The 20,294-nt window shown below is 48.0% G+C and overlaps 2 protein-coding genes across 5 annotated transcripts in view; one reads left to right on the top strand and one right to left on the bottom strand.

Annotated features, from left to right (window-relative positions):
* Positions 1–7,278, bottom strand: part of LOC119167455 (uncharacterized) — a 47,731-nt gene extending 40,453 nt beyond the window's left edge. For 3 of the 4 annotated variants that reach the window (XM_037418932.2, XM_075890798.1, XM_075890810.1), the window contains exons 1-2: positions 7,121–7,278; positions 1,533–1,843 (exon numbers count right to left, since the gene is read on the bottom strand). In XM_037418932.2, coding sequence (XP_037274829.2) covers positions 1,533–1,843; positions 7,121–7,193 — 384 coding nt within the window. In that variant the 5' untranslated portion in view covers positions 7,194–7,278. The remainder of the gene's footprint in view (positions 1–1,532; positions 1,844–7,120) is intronic. The other variant, XM_075890805.1, reaches the window with a different exon arrangement.
* Positions 7,279–17,643: 10,365 nt separating this feature from the next.
* LOC119167464 (oxysterol-binding protein-related protein 9) overlaps positions 17,644–20,294 on the top strand; it is a 39,906-nt gene continuing 37,255 nt past the window's right edge. Inside the window, exon 1 of the mRNA XM_075872214.1 lies at positions 17,644–17,776. The gene's annotated coding sequence lies outside the window, so the exon portion shown is untranslated. The remainder of the gene's footprint in view (positions 17,777–20,294) is intronic.

The following is a 20,294-nucleotide window of genomic DNA, read 5'->3' as shown; positions in this document are numbered from 1 at the left end:
TCAAAAACTCGATTCCGAGTCGCAATTGTGTCTACGTACTTTGAAACCATCGTGTTCTTCCTAGAGTGAAAAAGCCGGCAGCGAGCTATCACCGTGCGTTGTCTGTCACCGCAACGTTCATAAATGTGACGGTGACGCGCCCTAGACAAGAAAGGCGCCAGCAACGGGTCCGGGGAACCGGCAGTTTCCGGATAGCAAGATGAAAGAAAAATCGTTCTTTTGTAGCAACTGGTGTAGTTCGAAATTCTGGGCTAAATGCAGATCCGTAACTATTACGTGCACCTGAAGACGTTCACAGCTCGGGCACCCAGCGATTCTCGTTCACAGAGTTCCCTCACTGCTCCGTTTACCAAATCGTCAATGACGTCAACGTTTGAAAAAAGCGAACAAGGTTTCCTCGGCACGAGTAGATTCCTGTAAGAGAGATTCGAAAACGGCGTGTAGGACATGTGCGCTGCCTTTTGCTGGGCTTAACTGATTTCCTTCTTGTTATGGCATTTCAGATATGTGTAGTCTGCGGCGAGTTGCGTCAGGTTGTCTCCTCCTTCAAATGTCGCGACGAAGCGCCGGCGAAGCGCTGGTGGTCGGTATCGAGCGTTTTAACTCGGTGATGCGGTGTTGCCCTCTCTTGAGCGGCTCGGGTGTCAGCTGCATGTTTTCAAAATGTTTTTAGCAATCTGAAGTTATTTATTGCTTCTACTATTTTGTTATTCTTGGCAATTATAATATTTTAGATCATGTTCGTTTATTTCAAACATGTTTTCAGGATTATTAGACTTGTTTTAAGCCTGTATTGACTACTTGTTTTTGAGCATGACCATGCAACATGAGAAACTGCAAAGGGGAGCCGGGCGACTGAAATGCTATGCATTTAATATATGACTTTGGCCTCAATTTTTTCTTGCACTAATAAACCTATGTTGGTGAATCTAATGATATTACAGTTCTTAGAGTACAATTGATTAATATAAACCGATTCATTGTCTAGCTTTAGGCTCATTAAAATTATGGACCATCTCCATGAAGGGAACCATAACGGCATGCGAAGCAGCAGTGGTGCGCACGCTGTTGACCCGTCTGAAACGGGCGTCGACGCGGGTGCTAAAAGAACGGTTCGAAGCGAATTTCGGTGCAGCCTTTACTCGAGTAAACGTTCCTTCGAAACGCAAAGACACGATAGGCGAGCTGGATTTCATCGCAGACAAATGAGACGAAAGAGTGTTTCCACTCGATGTGCGGTCGAGCATTTCGGGCAGTGGAGAAGGTGAAGCGAGCGAAGTGTGTTGCGAGCGGGTGGAGGAGCAACACAAGTTGGTGTGTTGGCAGGAGCCGGCGGCTGCTGCGGTTGAGGAAGAGAGTGACGTGAACGCGGAGCTACAACTTGACCTACTTGGCATCATTCCAACAATTGTGGCAGGGGGAACGCGGTGTGGTGCGTAGTGACGGAGACACGGACGGACAGCGTTACAAAGGCTAATCAAAGAGCTGCTTCGCACCAAAAAGATTTCTGACAAGGCGGGAGTCCATCTCACCTGGAGCGGCTCCACCTGTGCGTCTTGGATGGGTGGCAGCTTGATCGTGTCCACCACGGTGGTTATGCCACCTGAATCTACGCGGCACGAGAACAGGCCGGTGCGCGACAGGCCCGCGCTGCCGAGCATGATGAGGACGTGCGCCTCGGAGCCTTGCATGAGCTTCTGCGAGGCGCGTGGAAGGCCGCCGGGCCGGTCGAACATGATGTGCGCCGCATCGCGCTCCTCGCTCCAGCAACGCAGGAGAGAGCGGGCGCGCTTTCGCAGGTGGCCGAACGTGCTCTGCAACGTCAGGTTGGCATCGAACTGCGCTGGAGACAGAGAATTGGAAAAAAACGAAAATGTATACTTAGGGAGGAGTGAGAGTATACACATCTAGCAGCAGCAACAGTTGGACTAAATAGGGGGAAGTAGGGACTAGTTGGTACGTCTTCAAATGCTCGTGGTGTGCCATAAAGTAAGAAAAAAAAAATCACTCTGTGTCGTTTCTGATTATTTTTCCCTTACCCTGCAGCGCATCACTAGCATGAATAGTTGGGCTAGTAGGCTTGTGTTCATATTGGAACAGCGCAGGAGCGAATCACGGATGAAAACTGAACAACACGAGCCCTGTTTTTGTTTTGTTTTGTTGTTTTTCGTTAGTTTTGTTTGTTTTGTTGCTTGTGTTGTTCAGCCTTCCTTCGTGATTCGTCTCTGTGCTGTTCCAACATGAATATAGACCTCTATTTGAGTCCCAGCTCCAAGACAAGAACGCGAAAAAAATTGAGCAGCCCGCTCCCTATTGAGAAAATTGGGAAATTGCGTTTGCGTGCTTTGCGTACTATCTATGTATATATTGCAAATGAGTTCTGCGGAAATCCGCAAGGTGCCGGAAGGGTTAGGATGGGAAGGAAGACAACCACCCGTTTGTAGCACGAAGCCACATGTGCTTCCAGTAGCTTATGGATTCGCCCTTGCGCTGTCAATGGCTAGCTTCCTGGTTAGCTCAATTGGTAAAGCGACCGCCCCGGAACGGTATTGGTCCCGGTCTCGAACCCCGGACCAGTACGAATTTCTCGGCAACTAAGAAGCTTTTCTTCCAAAAAGTTCGTACAGATTTCCTTGTGGCTTCGTGCTACGAAGGGGTGGCTGCTATCTATCTATCTATCTATCTATCTATCTATCTATCTATCTATCTATCTATCTATCTATCTATCTATCTATCTATCTATCTATCTATCTATCTATCTATCTATCTATCTATCTATCTATCTATCTATCTATCTATCTATCTATCTATCTATCTATCTATCTATCTATCTATCTATCTATCTATCTATCTATCTATCTATCTATCTATCTATCTATCTATCTATCTATCTATCTATCTATCTATCTATCTATCTATCTATCTATCTATCTATCTATCTATCTATCTATCTATCTATCTATCTATCTATCTATCTATCTATCTATCTATCTATCTATCTATCTATCTATCTATCTATCTATCTATCTATCTATCTATCTATCTATCTATCTATCTATCTATCTATCTATCTATCTATCTATCTATCTATCTATCTACGCAATGCTCCCTTCTTACTGTTTCCTTTCTCCTCACCGGGAATCAAATTGACGTCCACGTCTTTATAGAGAGAGTACCGTTTCATTGGAGTCCAGTGCAGACGCTGAGCTGGGCTCGCGCCAACCGGTTACTCTCACATGAGGACCCGTAGGTCGATCCTAACGGCCATGTTGCGAGCACAGAAGCGCGACATTGCACTCGCGTCAGGTGACAACGACGCTGAAGCATTCATATCCAGGCAACAGTGAAAAGTGGCAACGTGAAGGGACAGCTTACAGGTCAGCTCGACAACGTCGATAAGAGATCAGATTTAAGCATTAGCAAGGGCCAATAACAACAAACACACAATCGAGATATTATAAGTTATTCGCGAACGGCGCATGCTGCATGATTACGTGTGGAACCAGCGCACCTCTAGTGGCGTAACAACAACAACAACAACAACAACAACAACAACAACAACAACAACAACAACAACAACAACAACAACAACAACAACAACAACAACAACAACAACAACAACAACAACAACAACAACAACAACAACAACAACAACAATAATAATAATAATAATAATAATAATAATAATAATAATAATAATAATAATAATAATAATAATAATAATAATAATAATAATAATAATAATAATAATAATAATAATAATAATAATAATAATAATAATAATAATAATAATAATAATAATAATAATAATAATAATAATAATAATAATAATAATGTCACGTGCCACAAAAGGTCATTAATTAGGAAGAACTTAACCCCTGCTCCACCGAGGCGGACGGCTTCTTTTGTGTACGCGTGAATTTATGCACACGCATTGGTGCCACGGTTTCTTTCATTTATTTTTAAATCGCACACCTCGAACATAATAAGTAAGGCAATAGAAGCTTCGTTGAACAAACGTTTTTTTTTTGCGAATTATGAGAGGCTTTTCCAAGCGGAGTGCTCTTTATGGTGTTCGAATTTAAGAATAACTACATCACACTAAGTAAAAGCAAAAATGGTGAGCTGACACATGTAAAGAGTAACCTAGCATAAAAAAAAATGTCCCAGTCACTCAAGTGATTGTCAAAATATACGTCGAAACAAGACAAAGCCATTCAATGAAGCCGTATTGCTTCGCTGTGCATACACAAAATAAAAATTGGGGGACCCTTAAGCTTCGCCTTTAAGAGTTGAACGCGACAGCGAAATCTGTCCCCTATAGCGCGCCCTTTAACCACTAAGTGCATACTTATTAATATGTTTTGCTACACACACACACGCACGCACACATGTGTGCGCGCGTGAGTGCGACGTGTCTATAGTAACGCAGTGACTGTGCAGTGTAGCCACATTTTTTTTGCTAGAACGGCGCTCTCCTGTAGTCGAGACACGTTGTTCACAATGTCTCACAATGTCTCTCAATGTCGGCAGATGACACACACACACGCGCGTGCGCGCGCGAATGGTACATACAGGTTGTTGATCTACAGCAAGAGTCACATGGCCCTTAAGATACACGCAGCGCGCTTGCCATCTCGGAGGCCTAAAGAGTCTCTAAATGCCTCACAGATTGCAGCACATTATCCAGCGTTTGCTGTTTGCTTGATGAACGCCTCTGGAAAGACATGACATGTTTCCCGCTAGATGGACATATAGTTGTACATATTTAGGGCCGTTTGAAAGTTCCTCTGTGTTTTTAGCGGCGATGGCTGCACAATCCGAGCCTTTTTCGACGTAGTTTGATGGCCTCCCATATGCAATGCACCTGCACATCGCCGAATGGGCTCACTTTCATCGTGACACCTGTAGAACAAAATGTGCTAAGGAGACTCCTTTCATTACATGGCATTTATGTAGTGTTTTTTCCCGAAGCAGCTGCAAGTAACATCGTGGCTTTGTGGTAGGACCACCGTGGGTAGGACACCTGCTCGTCACGTGAACGGCCCGGGTTTCATTCTCAATGGGACCGAAAATTTGATTCTTCATTTCATTTGCGTCTTTCTTGATTTTTCGCTTACGAACAATTTTTCGCTCACAACAAACGGTGCCGACGCGGACGGCGGAATTTTACGACACGCGCTCTCTAATGCTATTGGGTTCAAATTACGATATACTAACTGGAACTAATTGCAGAAGCAATGGGCAGTGTGAGAAGGTAGAACGCTATAGATGTTTTTGTGGCCATTCTTTTTTTCGAGATATGCTCTTGTTAAACGCAAAATTGATAGTGGAAAACACGTGTGAACACACAATCTTGTTCAGTAATTTGTTCTCTCGCGCGAATAGACAATTAAACTCATATTCAAAAACGCGGGCGCACGAGGACAGGCGCTTTATTCTTGCTCCACGAACTTTTGTTCCAGTCTGCATGCCCAGCCCTTGCAGGTGGAATCGCGCCGTGTTGAATAGCGCAACTTCTTTTAACAACGTTTTGAATAGTCGAGAAACAAGGCTACTTCATTCACCACACGTGCCGATGTTTTCTGTCCACCGCACCAAGTTTCATTGACGAGCAAAACCCTCTGAAATCAAATAGCGCGTCGAATTCGAGTATCGTCGAATGGAAAACTCAAGAATAAAAACAAAAGGGAGGAGGAGGCTCGCCTGCTTAAACCACAGCAAGCACGCTTGTTACTTTCTTTCTGATAGATTTCGGTTCATGCTTAACATTTGCGCAATCACTTTCGATCACCATGTACTCAATTGAATACGCTTAGCCGTAATTGGAAATGACCGAACCATAGGAGCCACTGCATTCAAGGACATCGCCACGAATAAAAAAAGCGATCAGAGTCTGCTCGCTCACATTTGCCCGAAGAAGCATTGACGTCTTCGCACATTGACAGTGGATATGCAGGTATTTAACCTCCTCCTCCTCTAATAGAAATTTGTCGACATTTCATTTTATCGAGCATGCTGCGGCTTTTTTATATCGTCTGAACGAAATGTGTGGCTTCGGTTGACACCGTTATATTAATCATTTTTGTACAGCTTACCTTATAACCATGGCGTAACGCCTGTGGGACTTGAACAAGCCGCGAAATATATTTCTTTTCCGCGTATCTTGTTCCCCGACACTGAATAACATCTTGATTTGGAACGTATTCAATCCAGTGTACTCAATAAGACACTTCTCCAGCGGTCCTCGGCCACTCCACTCATACTGATGCTTGTTGCCTCATTGACAGTCCCTGCCACCCACGAAAGCGTATACTACCACTTTAAATCCCTCGACGTGGTATAGAATGAGTGTTATTTTTGCCACATTTCATATAGATCTTGAAAGACTATAAGCTTTGATCAGCACTCCCATTTAGCACAAATGTTTGCTATTTGTGCAGACCAAAAAACTTGATATTCAACCTACAACATCAAATGCTCAATAAGTGAAAGTATCTGTAAACTCCCACATCGCATTGGCTGCAAAACATAATCGCCGCGCAGGTCGCAAGATCGAATCCTGGCTGCGGCGGCTGCATTTCCGATGGTGGCGAAAATGCTGTAGGCCAGTGGGCTCAGCTTTGAGTGCACGTTTTAAAGAACCCCAGGTGGTCGAAATTTCCGGAGCCATCCACTACGGCGTCTCATCACATTGTGGTTTTGGGACGTTAAACCCCACATATCAATCAATTAAAGCATGATCGCACTTAGATTTTTCACGAGATGGTGCAACATCGCAGCCTCTTATTAGTCAGTTTCTTGGACTGAATTTTTCAGCTATGAAATGAACTCAGCTAATTAGCTTTTCACTGCTGAAATATTTTTTGCAAAAAGAAACATAAGAACTGTGGGGCCTTTCTTCAAAACGAGTAAGCGTGCAAAAAAACTCCAAATATTGTCACAGTTTTCTCGTGCCGGATGAAGATGATGCCGTTCGCGCGCAAAATGAATGATCCCTTTTCTGGCATGGCGCGGCGCGCTCGTTTGTGATAAGCAGGACGCCCAAAGCGGTTCCCATAGAAGCTGTACACATTGCGCGTCGTTGAGGCACAAGGCGACGCCGGCTCTGTAAACTTACCGTGAGACACGCTCTGCAGCAGTACGACAGAGGAGAGTACTCCGAGTACGAGGAGGCGTCTCGAAGCCACCATGGCGATGACTCAAGTCGGCCCGAGAAACAACGGCGTCAGTTGCTTTATCGTGCGCGCGCGTCGCTGGTCGCATGCGTCGTTTTCGCGAGCCGGAAAGGCTCACTTCCTCGCGCTGCTGTCTCGCTGTTATTTTGCTGCTCTTCTTTGGAAGACAGTTCCGCCGGTCGGTGCAACTGTGATTATATAAGAGTTGCGCAAATTGCCGCCCCGCGCGTTGGGATTCGCCGTTGGTTTCTTCCACCGGAACGCATTGGAAAGGTGCACGGACGATGCGACACAGTGGGGTCTGGTCTAGAAAAAAAAACTACACCGTAAAAACTTCCTAGGTTTTGCACGACAATACTACGATATGAATATACGAGGCACGTCACATAGTTCGGTAAATTCCGAGTAGCTCGAGTCTTTTAACAAGAACTAATTCCGCGTAGTAGTGCAGGTACCTCTACAGCGTTTCGGCTTCTTCGAAACCGACCACCGGGGCCATGGGATCGAACCTGCTACCTTCGGGTCACAGCCGATCATCGTAACTTACGCACTACTGTGACAGACAGAAAAAAAAAGATTGATTTGATTTGTGGGGTTTAACGTCCCAAACCCACCATATGATTATGAGAGATGCCGTAGTGGAGGGCTCCGGAAATTTCGACCACCTGGGGTTCTTTAACGTGCACCCAAATCTGAGCACACGGGCCTACAACATTTCCGCCTCCATCGGAAATGCAGCCACCGCAGCCGGGATTCGAACCCGCGACCTGCGGGTCAGCAGCCGAGTACCTTAGCCACTAGACCACCGCGGCGGGGCAGACTGAAAAAAAGACTCATTTGGTGAATATTAGAAGACTCAAGCGGGTTTGAGTATACCGTTGTGCTGAATAGTAAGAGAGCACACAGAAGAGTTAGTTCGCATGCTTTTCGTAGTGGAGGTGTGTGCGTGAGTGCTGATGTGTGCGTACGTGTGTGCGTGCGAGTTTTGACGCGTCTCTGTGCGTGCCTGTGTGTATGCATGCGTTCGTTCGTTTGGGTGTGCGCATACATGTGTTTATACGTGTGCGCGTGCGTTTGCGCGCGTGTGTTTGTGCGGGCCTGTGTGTGTGTGTGTGTGTTCATGCTTTTTTGGCTATTGGGAGAACACCAGCCTTTCCAACCGAGCTCTCTGTAGATATAACTGAGACGTATACCCCGGAAGGTCAGCGATCGAGCACAAATCATTGTTTTGTGTACTTTCTGCTCAACACACCTCATGGCGCAAAAAAAAAAACAAAAAAAAACACAAGAGACGAACAAGCGCAAACTATGTTAAGAGTGAACCAACTCGTCCAGCAAATCACTCTGCTGAAATACTTTGTGCGTGGTGCATCCGTATATTGCCACTACATACGGAAGAAGACAGCATGGTAAAGGAGTCACATGAGTCTCGGGGTTGCAGCTCGCCACGAAATGAACTCGGCCAAGGAAAATATAACGAAAAAAAAAAGGAATGAATTGCACTTCTGGGCATTTCCTCGAATATATAACAATACGGATCACTACGGACACGCATAATTGTAATGACGACAACGTTCCTCCTGCGTACGTTGCCTACGCCACATTTTAAGACATACATAACTACATTGCTTGAGCATCCATATTTTTCGTTGTGAACAGAGCTTCCATGCAAGAGGCGGTATGTGTCTTGTTTTTATGAGTACTTTCGTGGTCATGATGAAGGTTGTTCCAATCTAATTTATTCTTGTTTATGTTCATCTTCTCTTCTCGGTCAATCACGTATCTGTTTGTTTGTAGCCTGTATACTTGTTCTTGTTCACCCATTGCCTGTGGCGCATACCCACTGTGGGTATCAGTCGTTGTTGTTTTTTTCTGCACATGACTTGTCCCCAAAGAAGGGGATCGGCTCATTATAAGGTTGTTGCGTCCCGCTGCCAGTGACGTCTTCGAGACGAGCGTGATGTCGCCGCCACTCAGTTCCGCGAACGCAGCGACTGTTGAGGCTGACCATTGTGTCGCGGGACGGTGCGCTGGCGCCACGGCTGGGCCCTGCGGAATGCGGCGGCGGTTTCGGGGAACGAAAGATTCGTCGCTGCTTCTTGGAGTGGATGGGTCCACCCGGAACAACTGAGCATAGAGCTGAGGGGAAGTCGGGCTCCGGGTGGACGATTCACCCCCTTGATCCCCCCCTCTTACTGCGGGCCGCCCCTGCCTTTCGTGAAGTGGACTGATGTACCGAGATAGAGGGAGAGGGGCGGCAACGAGAGGGATAAAAAGGACGGAGGAGACGGCGGGCGCAGAAGGGGGAACAACGATGACCAGTTAACTTTTCTTGAATGCAAATAAATCCCTTTTTTCAAGTTTCCTAAATGGACGTCCTGCTTTCATGACCTGCCTGATCTTGGTCATCCCACCCAATCTACCCCGACGACGCTACAAACTGGATGGCAGCGGTGGAATCAAGAAAAGGCATGCAGAAAACTGCGGACGGAAGATCGACTTCTGTGGATCCGGGATCAGCAGAACGAGACTTCGTGGCTCCGGGAGGCACAACCGTCGCAGTAACGGCATGAAGTTTTGGACGACTCCAGGAAACTAAGGACGAGCAGCAGAAGGCAGACCAGACGATCTGGGATCGGCGGTCCTGTGAACGTGGCTCTGGGAGACACGTCCTTCGCCAGCTCGAGGTTGGAAGTAGCTGCGGACGGAAGATCGACTTCTGCGGATCCGGGATCGGCAGAGCGAGACTTCGTGGCTCCGGGAGGCACAACCGTCGCAGTAACGACTACCGGAAACTAAGGACGAGCAGCAGAAGGCAGACCCGACGATCTGGGATCGGCGGACCTGGGAACGTGGCTCCGGGAGACACGACCTTCGGCAGCTCGAGGTTAGGTGAGTGCTTGAGCGATCACGTTTTGCCGGACGATAAGAACAGGGTTCTATCGGGCAATTGGCTCTGAAGGGCCGCCACAAGTGTGCGGTGAATATTGCAGAAGTATTGGTTGGCTCTTGTGAAGATATGGATATCGGAGTGTTAAAGAAAGAAGAGCTGTTGCTGTTAGCAGCAGAGCTCAGCTTGGATATCAATAGCAGGTTAAGGAAGCCCGAAATTCGCAGTGCGATAATCGAAGTGGGTTTCGAGGAGGACGAGCTCAGCGAGGCCTGGGAAAAGATATGTGAGGAGAAGAAACAAAGGGAGGAAGAAAAGAGGGAAAGAGCGGAAGAGAAGGAAAGGCAGGAAAGGAGAGAACAAAGACAGGCCGAAATTGAGCTCGAGAGAATAAAGCTAGAGCAGGCGAGATTAGCACGCAGTGCAGATGCGGCGCCGCCGCATACTGAGAACCTGAAGATGACGAGTTTGCTTCAGCCGTACAAAACAGGCGAGGACATTGGTCTCTACCTGATTAATTTTGAACGGATCTGTGAGAAACATTCATTTCACCAGGACACATGGCCAGAGCGGTTGCTTGCGTTGTTACCGGGTGAGGCCTCGCAGGTCGTGGCCAGACTGAGCGCAGCCGAGGCAGGCGTATACAGTTCAGTGAAGTCGACATTACTCGCAAAATACAGGCTCTCCACAGAGGAATTTCGGAGGAGATTTAGACGGGAAAGAAAGAAGCCTGGTGAAAGCTTTGTTGAGTTTGCGTGTAGCCTGAGTGATAATTTTTCAGAGTGGGTGAAAGGAGCAGGTGCGGATAACTTAAGTAAACTGAGGGATCTAATTTGTTTGGAGCAGTTTTATGACACCCTGCCGGATAACGTGCGCCTGTGGGTCAAGGATAGGCAGGAAGGTGTGTCTGTTAGGAGTGCAGCACAGCTTGCCGACGAGTACGTGGCCAGTCGAGGCTTCAGGACACCGATCAACAGCGCACATCACTATCAAAGGCCTGCACCACGGCCCCAAGCTTACACTCGAGGACCGCAAAGCGCAACAAAAGAGCGAGAGGAAACTAATCAAAATTCGGCGCGTGCTGAAGGCAAGCCGAAAGAGCAGGAAAAGAACAGAAAGGAGGTCAGAAATCATTTAGAAGAGTTAGAGTCGCGAGCTAAGGCGCTATGTTTCAAGTGCAACGAAACAGGTCACTTTGCCCGAAACTGCTCAAAAGGTAGGCCAGTGTTTGCTTGCGTAAGCGATCACCCGAGTAACCTAGATCTTTTGAAACCTTACACGACAGATTTAATGGTTAATGACAAAAGGTGTAGGGTACTCAGAGACTCCGCGGCCACTATGGACGTAGTCCATCCGAACTACGTAAAAAGTGAAGACTACTTATCCGAATGCGCGTGGATAAGACAGGCCGTCAGCGAAGATTCAGTGTGTTTACCTATGGCAAAGGTACACATTCGGGGTCCTTTTGGAGCGATCGAGACAGTAGCAGCAGTCTCCCGTGGGCTACCAGAGGGCTACCCGTACCTTTTCTCGAACAGCTCGGAGTCACTACTCAACGACAGGGGGTGCACTTTTGCTGATGCCCAGGTCATGGCTTTGACGAGATCGAAAGCACGCGTATTGGCTCAGCAGCTGCGTTACGAGGAAGGGGAAGGTGCCAAAGCGAAAGAGTTAACAACTGAATCCGAAGAAGTTAAGCCCGACGAGGCACTTATCCCTATTCCTCCGACCGAAAATCCGGAAAATGGTCAGATTAAGAAGCCGATAATTGAGAAAAGAAAGAAACCTTCGAAAGGAAAAGATCATAGTTTGCAGGGGTCCGTGTTGGCCCCAATCTCGCACAGCTACGAGCGCATGCTAGGGGTTGACAGGGAAGCGTTACGGCTGTCTCAGAAAACTGACCCTAGTATAGCGGTTATGAACAACGGAAACAGTGAAGGTGTTTCGTCAAGAAACATCTCTTTCGAAGTGAGGAACGGTATCCTATATCGTAAATACCGAGATAGGCGAGGGCAGTGCTACGATCAATTGGTGGTGCCATCACCATACCGCAAGGACCTACTCAGTCTTTGTCACGATCACTCATGGGCAGGACACCTGGGCATAAATAAAACCAAGAAAAGATTGCTACAGGAATTTTATTGGCCGGGGTGTTTCAGGGACGTGCAGAATTTCGTGAAGACTTGTGACGCTTGCCAGAGAGCCGGTAGGTCTAACGACAAATGGAAGGCCCCGATGGTAAAAGTGCCCATTATTTCTGAGCCCTTCCGCAGAGTTGTTGTAGATTTGGTGGGGCCGTTGCCGAAAACAAGTGCGGGGAACAGATACATTCTCACACTATTGTGTCCTGCAACGAAGTTCCCCGAGGCGGTGCCCTTACAGGAGGCAACTTCGGTCGAGGTAGTCGATGCGTTGCTTTCTATATTTTCGCGCCTCGGTTTCCCTGCCGAAATGCAATCGGATCAGGGAACCGTTTTCACGAGTGCTCTCACGACCATGTTTCTCGAGAAATGTGGCGTTAAAATTTTGCATAGCTCGGTTTACCACCCACAAAGCAACAGTGTGGAGAGATGGCATGCTACCCTAAAAAAAGTATTGAGAGCTGTTTGCCATGAAAGGAAGTGTGATTGGGATGGTTGTTTACCGGGCACGCTATTTGCGTTGCGCACAGTGCCACACGAGGGAACCGGGTTCGCACCGGCAGAGCTGGTGTATGGCCGGAATCTTCGAGGTCCGCTGAGGCTAGTCCGCGAACTGTGGGAGGATGATCGGGGGCCTAAATGTGTGATCGAGTATGTGTTGAACCTAATGCAAAGGTTACATAAGTGTCGTGAGATCGTGAAGGGCAACCTAGAGGCGAGGCGAGACGCTTCAAAGCGCTACTATGATAGAAATGCCAGGACGCGATCATTCAACCCGGGCGACAAAGTGATGATATTGAGGCCTAATCGCCAGAATAAACTGGAGGTCCACTGGGATGGACCTGCCGAGGTTATCAGTCGCCTTTCGGAAGTAAACTACACCGTGAGATTACCTGGAAGAAAACGCGAGGACAGGGTCTACCACGTAAACCTAATGAAGCCATTTTTAGAGCGAGCAGCAATTGTTAGCATCGCCATGAATGTTTCAGAAGAGGTTTCTCTAGAGGTACCTTGTTTTCCTGGGAACACGGGCCCTAGTGTAGAAGAGATAATCGCGTGTGCAGTTAACAAAGACGAGTTGGGTACAGATAAAGTCGAGGATCTGAAGAGCCTTATTCAGGAATATCTGGAATGTTTTGGGGAAGGGCTCGGAAGGACTCATTTGGTACAACATGATATCGAGCTGACTACAGAGGTCCCTTTTTGCTCGAAGGCGTACCGCGTGTCTCCGCGACAGCTGGACTTAATGAAGGCGGAAGTTAAAAGGATGCTTCGCCTTGGCGTGATCAAAGAAGCATATAGTGACTATTGCTCCCCTTTGATGTTGGTCGAGGTGCCGGGGAAAGAACCACGGCCATGCGTCGATTATCGCAGGTTGAATGCGATCACAAAAGACCAGGTGTACCCGTTGCCTAACATAGAGGAAAGGGTGGAGCTGGTAAGCCGGGCTACCTTCATTTCAACCCTAGATTTAGTGAGGGGATATTGGCAGGTGCCCTTAACTGAACGAGCAAGTCGGTATGCAGCATTTGTAACACCCTTTGGCGTTTATCAGCCCGTCACCATGGCCTTTGGTTTGAAAAACGCACCCTTCTGTTTTTCAAGGTTAATGGATCGGGTGCTAGAAGGACTAGAAGAATTTGCGGTGCCATATCTAGACGACGTGGCCGTATTTTCTAATGATTGGGAGTCTCATTTGCAGCACACACGAACGGTGCTTGAAAGAATCAAAGGGGCGGGCCTGACTATTAAAGCCGAGAAGTGTCAGTTCGGCCAAGCCCGTGTCACGTATTTGGGACACGACATAGGGCAGGGAAAACGGGAACCAATGAAAGCCAAAGTAGCTGCGATAGTCAACTTCCCAAGACCCGTAAACAAAAGGGAGGTGCGAACATTTCTAGGAATGACAGGCTATTACCAGCACTACATTCCAAATTATTCGGAGCTCGCCAGCACGCTAACCGACAGCCTGCGAAAACCTGAACCGGAAGTGGTAACTTGGAGCACCGAGAGGGAGGAGGCCTTCCAAAACTTGAAGAAAGCTTTGTCTTCTCGGCCTGTGCTTGTCGCGCCAGACTTTAGCCGAGAATTCATTCTCCAATGCGACGCCAGCAACCGAGGTCTAGGTGTCGTCTTGGCCCAACTTAACGAGGGAGGTGAAGAGCATCCGGTGCTCTATCTCAGTCGGAAGCTGACTCCCCGAGAAGAGGCTTTCAGTGCCTCGGAGAAAGAATGTTTGTCCATTGTGTGGGCCATTCAAAAACTAGGATGCTATATTCAAGGCACAAAATTCACGGTCGAGACTGACCACTGCCCGCTTTCATGGCTGAAGCAAATGTCCAATAAAAACGGGAGGCTGTTGAGATGGAGCCTCATACTACAGGAGTATAACTTCGAGGTCAAATATAGAAAGGGGAACCAAAATAAGAACGCCGATGGACTGAGCCGTGGATTTTAGAGTCGAACACTGATTTTCTTGTTGCTGTTTTTTTTTACTGATGTGTTTCTATCGCGGCTGAGGTCACGGCATTTAGATTTTTTTTCCAAGGGCTGACCACCACAAAAAAAAAAAAAAAGAAAGAAAGAGAGGGCAATCATGGGGTAAAATTATGGCAGTTTTGGCGTCCGGTGGGCGTGTCGCTCGGGCACGCCGACCAGAGTGTGTGTGCTTGTGTTGTGTATCCCTGGAACAGGGTTATTGGTGATGCGAGTGCTGAGGCCCAGAGAGGCCGAGTGTTTTCACATGTCGTCGCGACGCTTCAGGTGACCCGACAGTTGGCCACCCTCGAGTCGAGTCTTTCGGCGGCGGAGGAGTCTGTTGCGTCCCGCTGCCAGTGACGTCTTCGAGACGAGCGTGATGTCGCCGCCACTCAGTTCCGCGAACGCAGCGACTGTTGAGGCTGACCATTGTGTCGCGGGACGGTGCGCTGGCGCCACGGCTGGGCCCTGCGGAATGCGGCGGCGGTTTCGGGGAACGAAAGATTCGTCGCTGCTTCTTGGAGTGGATGGGTCCACCCGGAATAACTGAGCATAGAGCTGAGGGGAAGTCGGGCTCCGGGTGGACGATTCACCCCCTTGATCCCCCCCTCTTACTGCGGGCCGCCCCTGCCTTTCGTGAAGTGGACTGATGTACCGAGATAGAGGGAGAGGGGCGGCAACGAGAGGGATAAAAAGGACGGAGGAGACGGCGGGCGCAGAAGGGGGAACAACGATGACCAGTTAACTTTTCTTGAATGCAAATAAATCCCTTTTTTCAAGTTTCCTAAATGGACGTCCTGCTTTCATGACCTGCCTGATCTTGGTCATCCCACCCAATCTACCCCGACGACGCTACAAGGTGAACTTGCCCGATATTTTCTGCATTGCTTCATTCCTAAAAAGCTTTAGTTATTTAATTGTGATTTGAAGTGCCAATTGCGAATTTGAAGGGGTATGAGTCAAACGAACACCTTTGTCTTCTTTCTCTCATTGACCGCTTCTTCTTCGTCTGTTTTGAATGAGCCCACACCGAGAAGTAAACTGCCATCAAAATGTTTTGAGGCGAGCACCTAAAGGCCTCAGATGTTGTGCCGGTTGCTAAATAATAAAAAAAAAACTACACGTGATGCCTTTTCGAAGACTCGTTGCAAGTGGTGCAGCTACGGGATCTGTCGCTTGAAATGGTCTTACCTTTTCCGAAAGCTGACCATAAGAGTGGGCCGCAGCGACACTGAACGGCCGATCCTCGTTCCACCGACGTCCGAAAGGAAGCGGGGCCTTGCCGGTTGGCCCCGCTACCAGCAGTCAGGCTACGCTGGCCTCGACTCGCGCCCCTGAGCGGCTCGGACGAGCGGGCAGCCGCACGACCGACGGCGGACGTCCACGGGCCGCGCCGCGACAGTAGATCCACGCCCGACTCAATTGGCTTTGCCCTCGTCGTCTCGGCGATGTGCTGCTGCCCCTGGTGAGCGAGAGGTCGCGCCGCTGCAATGCAACGCGCGCGTAGCGGTGCTTCTCTTGAGTTGACGGACACTCGAACTGTGCATCAATAGACAGTTCAGTGCCGTCTAGTGAAAATGTCAGGAAGACCGTAACGATGCTTGAATGTAACTGAAACCCGCGTAGAACGACACAAAGTGAAATGAGTTTTCGAAAGAAAAAGGGACCCTTAACTAGGTATATTGATGGTGCCATCGCACGTAGTCGTGCTTTTGGAGATGCCCTATAAACCTCGTGCTCGGGTGACGTCAGCACTCTAAACCAGTCTAGGGCTCAATGAAGTTGCCATTAGTCAGTGTTAATTTCTACGCCTTACGTAAAGATCTGTGAAAACACTGCCATGTAAGAAAACTTCTTTTCCTGATGTCTTCGCCCTGTGCTGAGCTTGAGGACCTTTGCAAAACGTCAATTTCTAAGACTAGAGTTATTATGTTATTTCCAAGAACTCTAGTTATTTTCTGCATCGTGATTCACAATTTTTGCTTATCATTGCTTTCTTCGATTAGAAACATGATGGTGAGGGAAGTATTAAATACGGTAACGCTTCATTAGAAGCGGTTATGCACAATAATATCAGACAATTCAACGGTGAAGCTCAGAGTGACAGAGGGTGATGGCATGATTAGACAGGAAAGTGACCATTGAGCTTAAAAAAAATGAGTGAGAGCAAAATATATAGGACAGGTGAGAAAACAAACGCAGCGCTTTATTAGCTCATCTGTTCTGTGTCTTAACTTATTTAAGAAAGCACCAACCATCTAACGTTACTGATCTATTACCATCTGTTGTATTCATTTCATCGCAACCATTACGCTACGCGGTTGCCTGCCATTCATATAAATCAATGTCGATATTACAGGCAGTTTGCTTTGCATGCTGTGAGTGTAATATCCCCGTGTGACTAGGATGGCTTCTAAACTTGCTTGTGATTTGATCTTTAATGGATATGGGTACTCGAGGATAATAATATTGTATGCTGGGTGTCGAGCGAATGTTCTCGGCTCTTTCAGCTCGTTGCTTGTGAGCAGTAGCCCCTGAATTGTCGAACTCGTTAGTGGGCATTCTTTTCTCAAAGTTTTCAAAAAGAACAAATGGCATTAGGTCTTTGGCCTTAGCTAACGCACGTGCGTATAAATAAATGAAGTAGGAACTTAGAAGAGCGCTAAAGCTTCGCTAGCTTTAATGAAGCTTATCTGTCACATTCGTGAATCAACAGCGATGTATTGAGTAATCCCTCACTTTGACGTTTCATTCATGTACATCCACATTTCTAAATGCTACTAGGCCTGCTTGTCGGAGGGAGTGACCCATAAGCAGTTTCACAATGTCCGGCTTAACGCGTATCATATTCAGCTGCCGAGCAGCATTCGTGCAACTGCGAACACAGTGGCAGCTTGTGCGCGTTTGTACGGAGCCGTTGTAACAGCGTTGTCACGTACGCAGGCCCTGTTGGAGACGCAGCCCAAGTTCTCAGAGTCCAGCGTTGGCCAGGCAGAAGTGAGACACGCGCCGTCGAGTGCTGGGCCCTCGCTCCCGTAGCTCAAGACCGGACCGTCGGCGAATGACGGTAGTGTTCACTGGTGCTACTGGTGAGTACCTCAAGCGAAGCTTATGTGAGTTAAGGCCTGAGCACACGTACGCGTCGCAGCGCGTGGCGTGTAAAGCTGCGCGCCCTTCCTCTCCACAGAGAGCTGGCGCGGCGCCGAATCTACAAGGCGCGCGCTGACGCGCCGCACCGCGTACGTTTGGTCAGGCCCTCTGGTGGCGGCGGCGTAGTTCGCGAGAAACCCGGCGGCGGCGGCGGCGGGCGCGCAGAAATGCGGGCGTAAGCAAATAAGCTGTGTAGATGAGATGGTGCAGTAGTTACGTGCTTATTTGTACGCACCGCTTTCCAATAATAGATCTTCTCTCGATTAGGGACCTGCCAATGTACGCTCATTTTTTTCCTGATATGTAAATGCGATTACAGCTTAGGGGTTGCTTGTCATGCCACGTTGCGGCATTCCCTCACCTTGATTTTTCACCACAACAGCTTTCATTGTTGCATTTCAGTTTCACGTAGGACAGTTTTTCCTGTCCGTAGTAGCAGAACTGTTGCGTTGCTAAGCTCGTGGGTGGAGGTTGAATTCTCGGCATGGTGGAAAGAAATAAGTTGGGAGGAAGCATTGCGTAGTGCGATTGAAAGAAAGCAGAAAAAACACGCAGGAGGATTGCACTTTCTGGCGCAAATGAAGAAAGGAAAATAGGAGGAAAAGAACGCCAGGGAGGTTAACCAGCCTAAAGGCCGCCGGTTTGCTACCCTGCGCATGGGAGGGGGAGGGGAGATGAACGATAGAGAGGAGAGAGGGAAGAGAGATAATAACAGCACATTAGGCAGCACACGCGCGCACACTCAGTCATAGTCCAGTCTTGTCTTTCGTGGTGTGTGACATTGCTGTTACAGCCGCTTGTTCCAAGTCCGTGTCGCGTAGGAATTTCAACAGTGCTTTTGTCGTATTCTGTTGGAATGTCCTCCCTCGGACATTTGAAAGAATAGTGTCCACAGACTTTTGGCTGTTGTCGATGCGCGCACGAACGGACGCCAGTGACTGTCTCTGGATGTCATACAACGGACAGTCGCACAGGATGTGGTGTAGCGTCTCTTCGCAACGACAGGCATCGCAGAGGTTGTCACAGCGCAGCATTGGCCCGTTGACGCTCCCTGGGCAACCTATTTCTCTATATATTATATCAAGCTGGGCAGCCTTCTTTGTTTCTCTTTTGTTTTTCTTCCTTTTGTTTTCTATTCGTTGCTATTCTTTTTTCTCTCTGATTCTTTGTATTTATTTCTCTTTCTGTCTTTTCCGTTCCTATTTTCGTCTCACTCTTTCAATTTTTCGCATTGTTCTGCTTTTCATCTTTTTCTCCCTATTTCTTTCTTTCTCTATTATTTCTCTTCCTGCTCTTCTTTCTATTTATTGCTATTTTTCTCACTCTATGAATGCTATGCTTTACTCTCTCCCCTTCTCAATTTCACCCTCCTCAGCATGACTTCCCTAGTCTACGTCATTTCTATACGACACAATACAAAGCTATGCGATGTTTTAAGACGCTCGCCTAGGTACGCGGGTTCAAGTCCTGCCGTCTTACGAGGGGCCCCTTTTTGCCCAGCTATCTTGATATATTACTTCGCCCTCTTCCTCACCATCACACCTCCTATTCGCTTTGTGCTTCCCCCTTGCTATACGCCGGACAAAGCGGCTCTCGTGTTCCGAGAGTGAAGCAGAATATGAGAGGAGGAAGAGCGCGCGCCTGTTCGTGTTGATCATAACTTCGGGTCACGACGCATTACGCCCAAACGCTGCGCCGGGCTCCCTACAGGGCTGTAGAAACTAGGCGCCTTCTTCTTCTTTTAACCACAACCATAACAATTACGCTGAGCTATCCCTGTTAAAACAGGTTGAGTTTGCACAGGCCAAGCATCGTTTGACCTTCCTTTTCCCGGTAGCAGATGGGCACTTATTTTAAATGCGAAGCATTTTTTGGCAAAATTTGGTGACTTTGAGCGTATCCATCCATCCATCCATCCATCCATCCATCCATCCATCCATCCATCCATCCATCCATCCATCCATCCATCCATCCATCCATCCATCCATCCATCCATCCATCCATCCATCCATCCATCCATCCATCCATCCATCCATCCATCCATCCATCCATCCATCCATCCATCCATCCATCCATCCATCCATCCATCCATCCATCCATCCATCCATCCATCCATCCATCCATCCATCCATCCATCCATCCATCCATCCATCCATCCATCCATCCATCCATCCATCCATCCATCCATCCATCCATCCATCCATCCATCCATCCATCCATCCATCCATCCATCCATCCATCCATCCATCCATCCATCCATCCATCCATCCATCCATCCATCCATCCATCCATCCATCCATCCATCCATCCATCCATCCATCCATCCATCCATCCATCCATCCATCCATCCATCCATCCATCCATCCATCCATCCATCCATCCATCCATCCATCCATCCATCCATCCATCCATCCATCCATCCATCCATCCATCCATCCATCCATCCATCCATCCATC

This window comes from Rhipicephalus microplus, chromosome 1, assembly GCF_043290135.1.
Source record: "Rhipicephalus microplus isolate Deutch F79 chromosome 1, USDA_Rmic, whole genome shotgun sequence".
In the NCBI taxonomy this organism is placed as follows: Eukaryota; Metazoa; Arthropoda; class Arachnida; order Ixodida; family Ixodidae; genus Rhipicephalus; species Rhipicephalus microplus.
This window is presented reverse-complemented; position numbering and strand designations above follow the sequence as displayed.